The sequence below is a fragment of the Festucalex cinctus genome, chromosome 11, assembly GCF_051991245.1.
Source record: "Festucalex cinctus isolate MCC-2025b chromosome 11, RoL_Fcin_1.0, whole genome shotgun sequence".
Taxonomy (NCBI): domain Eukaryota; kingdom Metazoa; phylum Chordata; class Actinopteri; order Syngnathiformes; family Syngnathidae; genus Festucalex; species Festucalex cinctus.
The window spans coordinates 20,883,616-20,900,934 of NC_135421.1; the positions used below are offsets into that span (position 1 = coordinate 20,883,616).

The 17,319-nt window shown below is 40.1% G+C and overlaps 1 protein-coding gene across 2 annotated transcripts in view; it reads left to right on the forward strand.

Annotated features, from left to right (window-relative positions):
* LOC144030321 (neuropilin-2-like) overlaps nt 1–17,319 on the forward strand; it is a 98,657-nt gene that overhangs the window by 11,173 nt on the left and 70,165 nt on the right. For both annotated transcript variants that reach the window (XM_077536514.1, XM_077536515.1), the window contains exons 2-3: nt 5,047–5,227; nt 15,097–15,278. In XM_077536514.1, coding sequence (XP_077392640.1) covers nt 5,047–5,227; nt 15,097–15,278 — 363 coding nt within the window. The remainder of the gene's footprint in view (nt 1–5,046; nt 5,228–15,096; nt 15,279–17,319) is intronic.

The window sequence follows — 17,319 nt, forward strand, 5'->3', positions numbered from 1 at the left end:
GTACTAATTAGCATAAGTAAATGTCCCTCCAATGCCTTTATATGGGCATGAGGCTGGAGCCTGCGCACAATCGCAAGCACATAAAATGTACGGTGGATGGAATATCGGTAAATGAATAAAATACGTGCTTGACATTTGGATGAGTGGTAAAGTCGAGGTTTGGCAATGTGGTGTTTGTGGTTGAAGTCTCAGTTCCCCTCTGTGCACTTTCAGACACATACTCAACTCTCACTTGTTCCTGGAAGGGGATTTATTTATTTTATTTCGTCGAAACAAACAATAAGCACCGTACTTTTTTTTTTTTTTTTTTTAAATGAATCTAACATGATCATCAAAAGTTCAAAACCTGCTCAGTCCTGATTTTCAAGTATTTGATCTGTTTTTTTCTTTTCTTCTTTTCTATTCTCTGTGTCTGGCTCACTCTTTGACAGTCTTGGCACATTTTCTCTCATTGTGTCACTTTTACCTGCTTTATAATTCTTGACGTGAACTCTTAACTCAGCATCTTTTGTGTTCTCACGAAGAGACACGCAGGCAGGTCGCCCTGCACTTGTGTGGAATGCAAATCAGTAGCACCGTGTATGTACTTCCGGCAACGGCATGCGTGCGTATGCATTCGCTGGCCACTTTATTAGGTACACAAGTACAAGTGGAGATCTTCTTGCAGTTCCTTTTACTGCTACGATCTCCTGCGTGGATTCCAGCGTGGCCGGGAGTCGGCCCTGTTTATGTGCTGGGGATGGATCCCAAAGCGCAGACCCAAATAAGATTTTAACTATTTATTCACATCGAGAGGCGTGGAACAAACTTGACGAGACGAGAAACAACGAGAGTTGCACAGAAGAACAGTGGTAACAGAAGTAATAATCCGACAAACACACACACTTCTCAGACAGCTGCTACAGACAGTGAATCGATCTGATTGGTTGTGACTAAGTAAAGGACTAAAGATTGACATCACAAAGCTCCTGACATCACATAGCTGTCACATAACTTAAAACCAGTTGAAACTAGATGCTGCTACATCAATTCCAAACAGACACTTGATCTCACGGTCAATGAACCCAAACTGAACAGGTCATGAACCCAAACTTAACCCTGGCGTCGTGACCCTCACTCACACGACAAAATTGTTCGACCACCTTGTTTTTTTTAGCGTCGGAATTCATCATCGAAGTATAACCTGTGGACGTTACCCCTGAAATATCCACTGCAAAACCAATATGTCTTACTTTCTGGAGTATGTTTTAAAATCCGTGAAACATGACTTATATCACAAGCATTCTCATACTTACAAAAAATTGTGAGCTTTCATGGCATGTCGAGGCCCTCAAAATGGCAAATCATGTCCCCAATAATAATATTAAGCAGCGATTACAAGGATCTTTGCAATTGACCTTGTAAAACTATTCTAATAAGGAAGAATTTACGAAGCAGCATTAGATTGTGCAGGTAGCTAATGCTGTGTTTGACAGGAGGTGATTGGCTGCCGCTGATGTGAGGTTTCCGGGTGGTTTAGCACAAATCCAAATGGTGCCGGGATGAGATAAGCCCGGCAGGGTTTCACTGGCCTTGTAACTCTACTCCTGTGTTGCCATATGTCACCAGGGAGATTGGAACCAGATAGGACCAGGGCGAGCGCGTCGAGTTGACTCTGGAAATTTCAGGGAGGAGCATGAAAGATGGAAATGGGTACAGGGGGGCCGCACGCAAAGGTGATCGGTGATTGTTTACAGACAGCTGGAGGTAGACACCAGTTCTAGTATCAATCACTTGGACTGCTGCATGCCGAGTTGTGACCTCTTTTCACTCGCTGCTCGAGAGTCTCTGCATACAGTGTCCTCGTGTTTTTCCAGTTACAGTTATGCCTGAATGCCAGGAAAGCAGTAAAACACATTGAGCACACTCACGCAGAAGCTGCTGTTAGCTACAGGTCTCACACAAGCACTCGTCACTTCACCAGGCCCCGCCTCCTAAAGGCACATGTGCACAAACGCTACAATATGTAGTGTTTTCTATACATTTTGTACTTACAATCTTATTTTTCTGTTTTTGTTACACCCCTACAGTTGAAATTACACGACCAAGATGTTCTTTTATTACAACAGGCATTTATTGTTAAGCATGCTTTGAGAACTGTTAAAAAAAAATACAGAAAACACAATAATTAAGTAGTTAAATAACACAATCTAATTCTCATAGAGAACATAAATATAAAAACAAATGAAAAATTAACCTTGATTTACAATATAGGCCTTGTAACGCCCATTACATACGCCTGCTAACGCGTTAATGACGAGCATGCTAACAGAGAAGCGCTGGTGTGCTAGCGAGCTAACGGTAGCACACTACTTCTGATAGCATCGTAATACAAACAGAAAGTGTGCAAATGATTGGTCGCAAATATAGAGAGGGGTAAAAAAAAGTTTCTTCCAACATTTACAACCGCAACTATTCGAGGTGGCTTTCGATTTTCTTCCATAAAGTGACAATGCATTAATCATTCATTAGCGTCCCAACACAACACGCACATTTCGAACATTGGTTCCACTATAGAAACAAGCCCTCGAAAGGAATCAACAAATTTTTTACAACCTCAGAAAAATAAATCTTAATCTTTACGATATAATCAAATTAAACTCAACCAAGTTGGAGGGTTAACATTTTTTTTTTTTAAATCTATAATTTCTCTATGTATACATTGGAGATTTCACGGTTTACGGGTGGGTCTGGAACGTATCCCCAACATTTCACCCCAAATTAGACACCTTGATGACTGTTTACCTCCTATTTACAGCCTTCTTTAAAAACGATGACCGTAACTGATAATGCCATATACACATTCTCCAGCTCAAGTCTATTTATAGTCGTGAAACTTGTGATATTGTGCTGAGTAGTTTGAGTTATCCCACACAGCGCAGTCATAAAAAAATGATATGCCATCACATAACCAACAAACCGCTAAGGACTTTGTCCAACATATTTGTTAAAACCATATCAACATTGCACTAACGTTTGCTTGAACAACAGACTTATTGTACGTCTTTCAGTTTCAAGGTGTTTTTGGCTTTGGCATGATCGCATTCCTGAGAGAGTAGCTAAAGGTGGATCTGGTTTATGGTGGATTATGTCACAGCCAGAGAAAGCAGAATGTCTCTCTCACAAACGCATTTTCATATATATGGATAAAAAAAAAAAAAAAAAAAAAGTTATACTTGGCTGTTTAATTTCACACTTTAATTTCACACTCACATAGGTGAGCAGCACTTCAGAGACCCGCATTTGCATACACGCCATTAAAAGTCCATTTCCCCTAATATGTCCCCTTTAACCAACATTACACTCATACCCCGCATGATGCTTAACATGCCTCTTTGTTCGTCTTGAAACCAAGAGAGTCTGTCGAGCGTATTAAGCGGGCTGCTCATCCTGCTCAACAATAGACAGCAAAGTTGCAATACAATCCAGTTGTGTGCAGCGGCCATGTTTTGCCATCGGCTGTCGCCCCAAAGATGTGACTTATGATGGGAGTTGTGTCAGACTGCTGAATGAGAGCCATTGAGTAGGAGCTGACGCACGCACGTATGGTTGCTGACATGAAGGAGCTGCTCGGTGACACGAACTGTAGCATCTGGACGCTCCAGTCATCGTGTGTGCGCGTGCGTGCGTGCGTGCGTGCGCTGGGCAGTGAATGGAGGTCTTTGTATATCGTGATGTTGCGTCGATCTTTGACACCGCATCCACTTAGACGCTCACTTCTTTGTTGTCCATATCCTGTCTCCGCAAACACTGCCCTTATCGTCCTCCTTATCTGCTTTGTACACAGCGGCTTATCGGGATTTGTAAAGAGTTGCAGTCAATGCAACACCACCATGTTTTCGTTTGGAAATATGTTTTTTGTTGCTTGTCTGTTTGCTGTCGGTGACACTTAGACCACCCGTAAACTCTGTTTCATTAACATTTTGGGGGGAAATATATATTAAAAACATTTTTTTTAATTTAATAATAAAAAAAATAAAATAAAATTTAAAAAAAGGGCTGATCCTGAACAACTTTTTGGCCAAATAAATTTTTTTTTGCTTATTTTTATATTTTATATTTGTATGTGTTTCTGTAGGATATTTATTTATTTATTTGAATAGTAGTAAATGTTCATTATTGTTTATTTAACAGTAATATATTTTTACAAATCTATTTCACAAGTACTTTTTAATGTATAAAACTTGTCAAATAATTTTTTTATTTTTTTTAAATTAAACTAATTAGTCACAGTCTAGTAAAAAATAGATTTTACAATTACTGAAGTATAATTAATACACAGTAAAATTACAAAAAAAAAAAAAAAACAGTGTGAAGCAAAGTTCTGTGCAAGACAAGGAATGAAGTTAAACACTAAGAGTAAATATTTAAATTAATACTTGATGTTATCTTTGTTTCTTGTGTAGTTGTTTTTCAAGAACGTAAAGCCTGCCTCGTTTGATTTTATGGTGCTCGGAAGTACCGACCCAAATTGGTCCATAATACAAAAGTACCGTCTTCGGTACCCATCCCTACCGACACCTATGCCGAAAACTATAGTACAGTACTTTTGTACATCAGATTTCCACCTCCCCCCCAAAAAACAATAACAGTTATTATATTTGAAGAAAGACCTATAATATATATCCCAATGTAGCATTTTCCTTGATGCATGAAATTAATGGCAATTTTGTGTTATTCTAATTTCGAGTTCCTGATCGTAAAACGGCCGCCATTGCGAGAATACAAAACCTACCTTGAAGTAATTGGCCCGATGCGAATACCTGGTCTCAGTACTCGCTCATCACTAATTTTATGAATCCATATTAGACTACAGTGAAAAGAAAAAAAACATGTTCCACTATAAGAATAAAACTCAGAATTTTAAAAGAATAAAGTTGCATATTTGGATTTTGAAAAAGTTTTTTCCTTTTTACAGTGGTTGGTCATTGATTGAGCAATGTTTGTCATTGGCATGCCCTTAGTAAGGATTCAGCATTCCAATTTGAGGCTTGTAATCCCTCACAGGCTCTGAGCAATGCGGTGGTTATCTGGATGCCAGTGACGCGGGCTACATCACCACCCCCGGCTACCCGCTGGAGTATCCCCCCCATCAGAATTGCCGCTGGGTCATCACAGCGCCGGAACCTTCTCAGCGTATTGTGCTCAACTTCAACCCGCACTTTGAGATCGAGAAGCTGGACTGCAGGTAATGAAATGTTCTCACAGCATTGTGCAATTGCGTTCATGTTTTCCATTTAGTTGGTGCAATTGAATTTGCCGTAGAGTTTTTTTCTTTCTTTTTCTCCAAATTGAGGATGGATGCATTACGATGCAAAAAGTTTCATCACTTTGTGTGAGAGCTGCTGTGCATATTTGGTCATCCCACTCTCCTCCTGTTTCCCTGGCTACAGCTAGCCCACAATAATCACTTTGGGACCTCCCAGAGTCCCTCATCTCTCAATATCAGAGCCTAATTATCACACATTTACAGTTCCAGGATGCTTTTCACACTATGAACAAATTAACCCAGTCAGGAGACAATTCTCCATCCATCGCTGTTTTTTTGTTTTTTTTTCTTTTGGCTTGAGTGAAAGTGGGAGAAATGCAAGTATGGCAGGTGGTGCAAAATTGAAATCCAGAATGCAGCCACAATCCAGACAGACATGAGGGCAAACCGGCATGCTGGGAAATAATGAACCCATGCTGCTAAAGAAGTATGAGATTGATTAAGCAGCCTGCAGTCAAAGCAGTTGTGGAGGGGAAATGATTGTAAAGATTTTTTTGTACAACTGTACAATTATTTGGCACCTTTCAAAAACTAAGAACAAAACTGGTGACAGCTTGCACAAATCCAAACCTCATTTACTTGAACTGCTTTTGCTATGTGTTAACAGGTTTCGATTTATTTAGTTGAATTATGTTGATGTGCAGACTTGCAATGGGCAGGATGAAAGTTGATTCATTCGCATGACACAGTATGTTTAAAGGAGAAGTCAACCTTCAACATTTGTTGACAATGATATGTGGCCCCACTAGTCTACATGACATTCTGATTAATATTACATTTGTGGAACATGAGTTATGCAGTGAAATCCAGCCATTTTTACCCATCTCAAGGATTGCCATTTTGCCAATTGCTGTCGACTGAAGATGACATCAGGGCTCAAGCAACAACCAATCACAGCCCGCCTGTTTTCTGAAGCTGAGTTGTGATCGGTTGCTCCCCGAGACCTGAGCAACTGTGATGTAATTTTCACTCAACAGCAAGTTGCAAAATGGCCACCTTCTGATATTGGTAAAAAGTGCTGGATTTTTGCCGCTTAACTCATATTCCACTAAGGCAATATTAACCAGAAGCCTGCATTTAGACTAGTGGGGCTGCATAGAACATATTATTGCCAAGAAATTTTGGGGGGTTGACTTCCCTTTTAAAATGACTTTATAGGGTCTTTATGTTGTACTGGGTGGTTTGCCAGCAACTAAACCACTCGCTGCTGGGTCTTGCTTTGTGAAAGTGTTTTATATATATATATATATATATATATATATATATATATATATATATATATATATATATATGCATATAATGCAAGTCTATCTATCACAGGGCTACAAATTCAGTACTTATACAGGTCTTTTCAACCACACAGCGTCCCCACTGATATCTTTGCTAAAATCATTCTGACATTTCCGTGGCGGAAACGCGGCATCAATATTTTACCTGGCTGTTTGTTGAAAGCGCAAGACTGAAAAGGAATTGTTTTGTTTTTTTGCTCTACTTCCACAATGGGGGGGGAACGTACTACTTTCCCTTCTTTTAACCCCCTGCTTGTGAGACTTTTACATTTCAGTCTGTCCCTTTCCCAGCAGGGGGCCATCTAATTGAGTGGAGCAAGTGTAAAAACCTTCTTTTTTTTTTCTTGCATTAAGCATCTGCTGGTGTAGTTGTCTTGCCCTGTTAGGCTCACATGATCAGTCCTTTGCAGTAACCACATACATTACAAGCAAACATCTCAGTTTGTCAAGTTGCATTTCATATGACATAATAATTAATAATACATATCAGGATGTAAGATGATGAGAGTAACATCTCAAGCCCAATAGACTCAATGGGATGGAGCTATTTAAGTCTCCCGGCAACCAACGCCAGTGTATGTATGTGCAGAGGGATGCTGAAATTGATCTGTTCAGTCCACAGGGTAAAGATGCCAACAACAGGGAGAAGACTCGTCTATCATCTCACACGCACGCACGCGCGTATCAAGCAGCAATCAGTCAAGGGTTGTTTCATTATATAACAATGCCGAAGTAATCAGATTTATTACGGCACTGATTGTGATTTAAAACACTAATCTGTAATCTATAAAGCGTTACATTATGCAGAGCTCCGCAGTGGCTGCGCTGGTCAAATCGATGACGGGCTGGTCAGTGAGTGAAAACAATTCTTTCATGTAGATTCTGATACAGTGCTCGTTTTGTTGTAAGGAGGAAGTGAAAGGAACGGACATAAACTCTGATGTATAAAAAAAAAAAAAAGGTTTGCATGGATGCCAAGATTAGCAGCTAATCATGACGATGTGTAACTTCCCTTTTCTCAATCACATGAGATGCACCACAAGGCCTTATCATTGACGTGCAGCCTACACATACACACATTATTTAGCCATTAGGTTTGCCAAAGACGTCCTTAAACTTTGGTGGCAGGGTTATAATAGTTTGGGATTTTTTTTTTATTAAAGTTAGTTTTATTTTGTTTTATTTTTTATTTTATTTTTTTTTTTAGTTGGTTTTAATTACATTTCAGAATGAAAAACGTTTTAGTTTTTCCGCAAATACTTGGTTTTAGATTTTTTTTAATTAATTAATTACTTTATTTATTTATTTATTTATTTAGTTAGTTAGTTATTTATTTTATTTATTTTTTTAATTCATGTGTTTATTTTTCTTCTTAAAAAAAACCCCCCATCACAGTAAGTATTGCGCACATAAAAATTTGACAAAAATATTTCTTAAAACATTTTAAAAACAACCATCCATAAATCAATTACAGTTACTGTAAAACAGCCCACAGATTTTTATTAAAGGTGATAGAACAAATAGTATTGGATTTTGAAGATTTTGGGGTGACCTCGTGAACCAAAACAAAAGCGAGCTGTAATAAGATGCTTTTCAAACAGTTACTTGAGCATAATTAATATTCATAAATCGGACGGAAGAAAGTGGAAGAAACAATTTTTGCTTCTAAAATGTAATCTTTATTCACCACATTTTATTGAAGGCACAGTGACTGAGTGGTTAGCACGTCCGCCTCCCAGTACTGAGGTGCGCAGGTTCGAGTCCAGGCTCCGGCCTTTCTGGGTGGAGTTTGCATGTTCTCCCCGTGCCTGCGTGGGTCTTCTCCGGGTACTCCGGTCTCCTCCCACATTCCAAAGACATGCATGGCAGGTTAATTGGACGCTCTGAATTGTCCCTAGGTGCGCTTGTGAATGTGGATGGTTGTTCGTCTCTGTGTGCCCTGCGATTGGCTGGCAACCAGTTCAGGGTGTACCTCGCCTACTGCCCATACCCAGCTGGGATTGGCTCCAGCACCCCCTGTGACCCTTGTGAGGAGCAAGTGGTTCAAAAAATGGATGGATGGATGTTACTTTTTTTTGAAGGAAAATTGTGTTAATTTAGTGATAAAGTCTTTTTTATACGTAATGTATTTGTATTTTTTGACACCGTCCCTTCTCAGTCTGCCCCCCTTTTTTTAAACTAACCATTTTTAACACGGTATAAGTCGTGGGCCACTGAAAATTAGATGGCGGTCCGGGCGATAGTTTTGTCACCGCTGGTCTAAACTAAAGCTAGGATGGTCTTGCTCTCCTTTTCTTGGCAAACAATAATAACTTTAGTTATTTTGTTGGTTTTCGTTAACTAAAATAATCTTGATTGGTGGCATTCTATCCCACTATAAGGTTTTAAACAATGTATTAAGTCCACCTTCACTCCAAGTACCCCATTAAAACGCCATATGAAGCACTCAATCAATGCATATAATGCAATGACAGAATGAACTGATGGCGAAGGAGGTCATCTATGAAGATTTCCCTTTTGGAGCGGGTCCAAATTAGGCCAGTTTGGCCTTGACTGGGGTGTAGTTTACCATTACAATGGATGGAAACTATTTTTACAACTTGTTTGCCTTGTGTTCAGTGATGGGCTATGCAGTCTGCTCACGCTTAAGAATCACAGGGCGATATTAGTAATATTTCTTCTGTCATCAGCTTTTTTTTCCCAACCAATAACTGGCATAAGTGTATAAAAGGTCTCTGCAAAACAACTGGAAAAGGGGCGGGGGGGCTGCTTGTGTATGCGTGCAAGCGTGTATAAATAAGATTTCTTCTGCCAACAAAGTGATATTAAATTCTTCATGAGGTGACCCCGGAGACAGTTAAGGTTAAAGAGCTGCTCCAGCGTCATATTTTGAGCGGCTATGTTGCCTTTCAACACGGCAGCTGGTTGTCTACTTCACATTTTCCTCTTGGCTCCGTCTGTGAAAGCTGGATCTCTATTTGGCGTCTTTGGAAAGAGTATGTGTGTGTGAGCGAGCGCACACACACTGACTGCTTAGGGAAAACTGCAGCGTCAGGGTCTGTGGAGGGCAGGCGCAAATCTTCCTGACAGCTTCCCCTCTCTCTCTTTCTCTTCCTCCCTCCCTACCGGCTCTCTCCTTCTCCTCCCTGGATTCATCTGACCCTTCGTCCCCCTCCAGCCTCATCAGCGCCATCAAACTGACCCCATCTATCATCTTCCATCTGATCACGCACCTTCCTCAGCCGGCGCTTCCCCGCACGTCTCTCTCTTCATCACCTCGCCCTCCTCATCGGCCCCGAGTGAATCACCCCCCCGAGTCCTTCCTTCCTCCTTTCGCCGAAAAACAGGAAGCATGACAAATGCGGCATATTTAGACTTTTCTCTCTCACTTTCCACAGCTTCCATTTTCCACATCTTTGTGACTCTTAAACCTTTCTTTTCTGAATGTGACAAAAGTTCCACTTTGCGTCCTTTTCTTTTATTCTCCATCCCCGTTGACCTCGGCCACACACGCTGTGGTACTCAGACGCTCCCCGAGGCCCCGAAGGCTTGTCTGATCGCTCCTGTGATTTTGATGGACGAGCCTGATCAATATATGTTAAAGCCATAATGAGGCATTGATTAATTGTCCAGGAGATTACAGTTGGACAAAGTTAGACAGACACATGCACACATATAAACAAGTCGATAATGACAATCAGGTAGAGTACATTTTTTAAACAAACCAAAAATGTGTGACTATTTTTAAAGGGGAGAGGTCCACATTCAACATTTCTTGACAAAAAATATGTTGGATGTGACATCACTAGTCTAAACACGACATTCTGATTAATGGAATATGAGTTATGAAGCAAAATCCAGCCCTTTTTTTTATCCATCTCAGGGGGCGGCCATTTTCCCACCTGCTCAGCTGCAACAGCCAATCACAGATCACCTGTTTTCTGAAGCTGAGCTGTGATTGGTTGTTTAACTGAGACCTGAGCAACTGTGATGTCATTTTCACTCGACAGCAAGTGGCAATTGTGTGATATTGAGTAAAAACTGCTGGATTTTGCTCCTTAACTCATCTTCCACTAACACAATATTAACCAGAATACCATATTTAGACTCGTGGGGCTGCATAGACAATATTGTTGCCAAAAATGTACTTAATACACTATCAAATATGAGTAAATCGTCGTCAACTCTCCATGTTTCAACATCCTTTCTACGGAATGTTTACAATTACTGAAAGTTGACCTCTGATGTGACTGATTTCACTTCCTTTTCTTAAAAATAACTAGACTAAAAAAAGTTGGTCATGGAAAAGTGTATTCTTATTGCATTACTCATTTAAGTTTCTGAAGTTACATTTAACACCCTTTTCCACTAAACTTGAACTTCAGTTTCCATCCATTTTCTGTAGAGCTTGTCCTCATTAACTTTGCATTGGAGGAGCTTGAACCCAGTGGTACACTTCTTTTTCAGTCAGCATTGAGTTCAGTAATATCTATGAGCCGGATTACTCTTTTTATTTTTTCTTTGACCCACTCTCCACCTCTGCCTTGGCTGGTACTCGCCGCTTTGAGTGGTGGAGTAGGGCGGGTCATGCCGAAGAAAAGAATACATCAAATGGAGCGTTGAGCTGTGAAAGCGTCACAGAATTGTAGCTCACAGGAAGTACTCTGTGCTCCTAAACCAGAGACATTCTTGCTTCTTGGGTTCAATCCCAAGAGTTGGACTCTGCTGGTTAGACATATCGAGTTTATTTTTACAGTAGCTAGGCTGACAATTGATAAAAAACAAGAATGGGAACACATACATTAAGATTCAGCCTAAAACAATATTGACGTCTCACTACTTAATTGAGTTTTTTTTTCCCATTTGTTTGTAAGTGGAGGAAAATGCTAAAATTTGGCCCGATTATCGGTACATGTGCATGAGTGTGTCTCTCCAGACTCTCAGTCTACAGCTGAAGACACACTTGTGCTTTACACCACTTAAAGACAGCTCATTTTTTGTTTTCTCTTTGCTGGGTTTCTCATTAGTAACTTACCGTAAAACCACCGATTTATATAAATGTTATATCTACAACATATTCTACAGCATCCCACAGGTCCTTCTCACTGAAGCCTCACAGTACTTAAAATGCTTTGGAAAGGCAATTGGCTTTTTTTTTTTCATCATTTCCTCCCTACAAACAAGCCAAATCCTTTTTTTTACACCCCTTGATAACCGACGAATTTCAAGGAAAACGTGTGAAACAAATTCCCACTCCTTGTCATTCCCTTCGGCAAGTCTGTGCAACAAACCCGCTGGCTCTGTGGAATATTTGTATTTATATATTTTTTTGGTTTGTCGATGGCAAGGGGAGAGCGAGAGAGAGCGAGAGCGATGATGGGATTTCAGCGGTGTGTTTGGAAGCCGTGTTCCTCCCACGCAGAACGGATTGAAGGAAACCTCCAGCTCATCTATGGATGCATGCGAGCCACGGGCACTGTGTGTGTATCAGACGTGTGTTTACCGTGTACGTGTGCTCGCTTAGATGCGGATGTGAAGGCTCGGAGCCAAACGGGGGAAGGGCGGACATGATGGGGAGTGAGGGGCGAAGGTTGGGGAGCGGAGACACCTGTGGCTGTCACTCCAACAGGAGCGAATGCAGTGTCGGGTTCTCTGTGACCGCATTCACACTCTTGATGGCTGAATCAGTAAACATTTTACGTCACAATTTCAAAAGGCAGCCTTTGTCTTTTGAGTTTACAAGGAAGTGTTGTACGGAAGGAAGGGTGTGGTATTATGTTGTACACCTACTTTGATGTCATTTGTAGAAGTAGCAGGAATTTTATGGCAGCTTCAAGATGAGAACATCACATCATTAAAATTACATGTCCCCAATTTTGCATGATCACCCGCAAACAAGTCGCTGTTCATAATAACTGCTAAGATTTCATATAAAATCACTGTACAGTAAAAAAAAAAAAAGAAGACATTTTTGTGGTAGTTAATTCCTCTCAAGTTTTAATGGGGAAAATTACTTTTATGGTGGATTATGTATTCTTAAAAAGAATGTGGATGTGTAAATATTGCTGCAGTGACCATATAATTTCCCCCATGGGATGAATAAAACATCCATCCGTCCATCCATCCATCCATCCATCCATCCATCCATCCATCCATCCATCCATCCATCCATCCATCCATCCATCCAAAAATTTAAATTAATTAAATTAAAATAAATAGCTGTAGCTTTTTCTTACCCCACTTACAGACTAATAAGGCAGTCATACCGTATGTTTTTGTTTAGTTTTTTTTTGTTTTGTTTTTTTAATTAAAACCGACATAAGTTGAAAATATAACATTTCAGATCTTTTGAAATTTTGACAAACTTTATTTACTTTATAAAGAAAAAACAATAGGGAGCTATTCACCTGTTTTAAGTTTTCACTTAACTTTTTCAGTCAAAGTGATGACAACGGGAGCTCTATGATTTTTTGGTAGCATTTTAAATCAAAGATGTCTAAAATAAAAAAAATTTAAAAAAATTAAAACTTCAAAATTTTGCAATATTTTATCTTTCAGTAAAATTTAATATCGACTCCAAATATGGGTCTCCTTGACTACTAATAATCTATATCGATATCAGTATCGGTGCTGTCTCTACCATTAAGCCCAAAATCTGTGAGTATGGCAAAATTTGCCGCTGCAAAGACCTGGAATTAATAACAGTTATGTATTGGTCGGACTCCGTAAGTCAACAATAATTACACAAATATACCGTATATATTTATTTTTTTCCAAATATAGCATTTTTTTAAACATGTTTGCAGAAGGAGTTGCAATTAGATACGTATATACTTTCAAGTACGTCATTGCGGTGATTTGTGCGTGCGTTCATAGTTCATTATAATTCCGTATATTGACGTATCCGCTCATTTGTTAGATCGCAGTCCAGTATAACGGTGATTAACTTCCTCCCCAATTCACTACTTTTCATGAGAAAACGCAGCACTCAAACAGTGTCATTGCTGAAAATAAGTAGGTGAGGACAACTTAATTACAAGTTTGACTATGGTGCGCAGGAGGCCATATCCCACACTTGAATTGCTGCAATTCTCCTTTTTTAGGAGGTTTTGGGGAAAACACCCCCGAAATGCTTCTTACATTTTAATCCCGCTTCTTGCAATTCACTCTCCCACACAGTGAGTCTTGTGTGAGTGACAACATGTTGAAGGAGCCCAGGGAGAAAAAAAAAGCCCAAAGATAATCAGGTGATGGAAATAGGTGTAAACAACATTTTCATGGACACTTCACCAAACACAAATAAGATTTACTTGCTTGTTTAAGTTTACACTTGATGGGTGGGCATGCACTCCAGAGACCCAACTACTTGTATACAAACAATAATAAGTAAATTTTCCATTCCCTTTAAGGGAATAATATCGCACAAGCACCAGTGGAGTTTATGCTCTCCAGCTCATCCAATGAAAACATTCAGATGTATGGAATCACCTCATATCACTTTTTCTACCGTATATCAGCAATGCAAAAACGTAATACAAGAGCTTTTCCGCATGTTACTGTAATGAATACTTGCCAGTAGTATCGATTAATCTCCTGTGTATAACGGCATAAAAGCAGACATACTTTGAGTGTTCCTCCCTGATCACGCTGGAGAGATGTAAAAAGCTCAATAGAAGAGCAATTAACATGACTGCGGTCCGAGCTGATCGATAAAGAAGATGTGCAAATAGACTCCAGATGTACTTATTAGGTCTTTAAGTGGCTTGGTGATAATGGAATTAGCGTAAGTCACAATCAAACTTGATGTCTTCTGTGGTGACAACTTGGTGCTTTTTTTTTTTTATTTTGTTGGCAGGACGCTATTTTGAAGGCAAGCAGGTGACCAGCTGCTTGTTGTCCAGACACACAGGCAACACGCCTGCTGTGCGTCTGAACGTGGAGGCCAACATTTGTGCTCAGACCACATCAAAGACATGAAATAAAAATAGATTTGTTTTTTTTTGACCGCACTTCCTAATAATGTTGACAACTTAAACCGAAATTTAGGGATGACGGAAATTACAAGAAAAAATGAAAAAGAACAAGTACGAATCTATATTATCTCTGATTAAAACATTTTATATGTCATTATGAAGTACACTTCAGAAATATATGTGGAATTTTTTTGCAACCCTCGGTTTATGTTGTACGGCACTTACAATATGTGTGGTGTTCATTATGGTATGTGTGAATTATATATCTTCCCCTGCAGCTGTAATAACGCAACCGCAGTTTTGCTGACAGTGAATATTACATTTCTGCTTAAAAAAAAATACCTCCTCCATGTTACACTGAGGTCACTGATGTTATCATTCCAATAAATGGGAACATGATCTGTTGATATGACAGTCACTGATTGTGTCAGACAGAGAAAACTCCACCCATCTGTTTCTCACATTAGTGTTTGCGATGATATTATCAAATTCATGTTTTGTTTTGTTTTTGTTTTGTCCTTTGTAGGTATGACTATGTTGAGATCCACGACGGCAACTCCGAGTCAGCCGACTTATTGGCAAAGCATTGCAGCAACATCGCCCCAGCGCCAATCATATCATCCGGACCCGCCCTCCACATCAAGTTTGTGTCTGACTACGCCCACCAGGGGGCCGGCTTCTCGCTGCGCTATGAGATTTTCAAAACTGGTAAGGAGATGTCACCTCAGGATGTTCATTATTATTAAACTCATTGGAGGTTGTTCAGCCTTCATTGAGAAACTGTACTAGGAAAGTAACATCCATCCATTTATGAATGGATTTATGAATGTTCAGCCTAATTTGTGCCTGATGAATGTGTCTTACTACACCTAAGCACATAAAGACTTTTATCTTAAAGCGGAAGTCAACCCTCAAAAATTTATTCTTTTGTTTAATTCTTTTACTGCCACACATTATCAAAAAAACTTTGATATGACAAAGGCTTTGAGCGTTCACGAAAAGAGAATGCTTCCATCTGTGGCCATAGTTAGTGTTTTTGATTCCACAACCCATTGACCAGGCAGCGCTGCACTTTGACGTTGCACTCAGAAAAAAATAAAATAAAAAACTTAGTTGACGTCATTTAACGTTTATGGCGGTGTACGTCGTGATTTTACTGATCGTTATTAAACGTTTTTGGTGGTCAAAGAGTTAATATTGTGTTAATGGAATATGAGTTAAGCAGAAAAAATCTAGCAGTTTTCATCAATATTAGGAGGGCGGCCATTTTGCCATTTGCTCACAGTTGCGCAGGTCTCAGACAACAACCAATCACAGCTCAGCTTCCAAAAGCAGGTGACAGCCAGAGGCAAAATGGCCGCCCCGTGAGATGGGTCAAAATGGCTGGATTTTCCACTAATGTCATGTTTAGACTAGTGAGGTCATATATAACATATTATTGGAAAGAAATGTGCTAAGGTTGACTTCCCCTTTAATGGATGGCAAAAGTAATAAAACAATAATCAGAATTTATTGACTTAAGTGGGGTAACGTACCAATAATCGAGACAAATTTGAGCGTTTTCCATTTCTCGGATCAAAGTCAACAAATGCCTAATTGTTGGTTGTCACTGAAAGCTTATCACTCGCATTTAAAGTAAAGATTTGAAAAATATCTATGGGTTTGCCCACTTTACTAAACGTAAATATGAGGCAGAATCAAATCTCCCTGGTCAGGTGTGAACATTCCTGTGTAACAAGTCTTTGTTTGGATGATTTAACTCTCTCAAGAGGGGTTTTATCCCCGTGACCCACCCCAAAATAATGTCTAGTCAAGTGCACTTTTGAAAGCAGGCTAACCATGACTGTATCACTACTGTCATAAGAGCACCAGCACGCTTCATTAGGTGACCAGACCTAATTTGTCTCCCGGATGTCATGCCAGACCTTAAGCAGGTAAAGCCCAACTCAGCAGGGCACCCTTGAGACCCCTTTGGACCGCCCATGCGAGACCAGTCTGCCCTCAGTGGTCGTCTGTCTGTCCAAGCATGACGTCTTATTGTGTGTGCTGGACTTAGAGATCGCCTTCACGCTGCCGTGGATCAGCCAAAGCAACACCGATTGAGATGAAAGACGAGTGAGAGGGACCCGTCGTGTCTTCGGCCATTTTGTTCCGTTCCCCCCTGAAAGCATTCCGCACATGCCTGTTTAATTGAGTCCTGAGCCCTGAGAGACACTGTCACACACCGGGCGGGCTGCGGTTACTAACACAACACGCGCGCTCTGCCACATGGATGCGTCTCACTTTCGGCCACCGGCCTGGAGGGATTTGTTCTGTGTGTGTCTTTTGCCACTCGATTCCCCTCAATCGACTTTAGGATGAGTGTCGGAGTTCACACTTGCAGTATCGTACAACAGATGTACACATCCCTCCATTTCAAATCAGTGTATTCAAGTTTGGCTCACTTAACGAACGGCAACGTAAGATGGCCGCCGCGCATGCAAGCAGTTGCTGTGCTAAACCAAAACAAACATTCTATGCGAATAGAGCATACATAGAACACAAACCAAAGTTCAGTTCACAGGCCGCACCCCGATTGCGTTTATATAACTGAATATTCGGGTTAGAAAAGGGATTTCTAAAAAACGATTTTGGGGAAATGTGGATTTAAACAGAAAAATAATTGCAGTGTTAACAGGTTTTAGCTGTTAAGTGTTGAGTCAGGGCACATTATCAATGTCAAAACAATAATGCTGCAACACTGAATTTC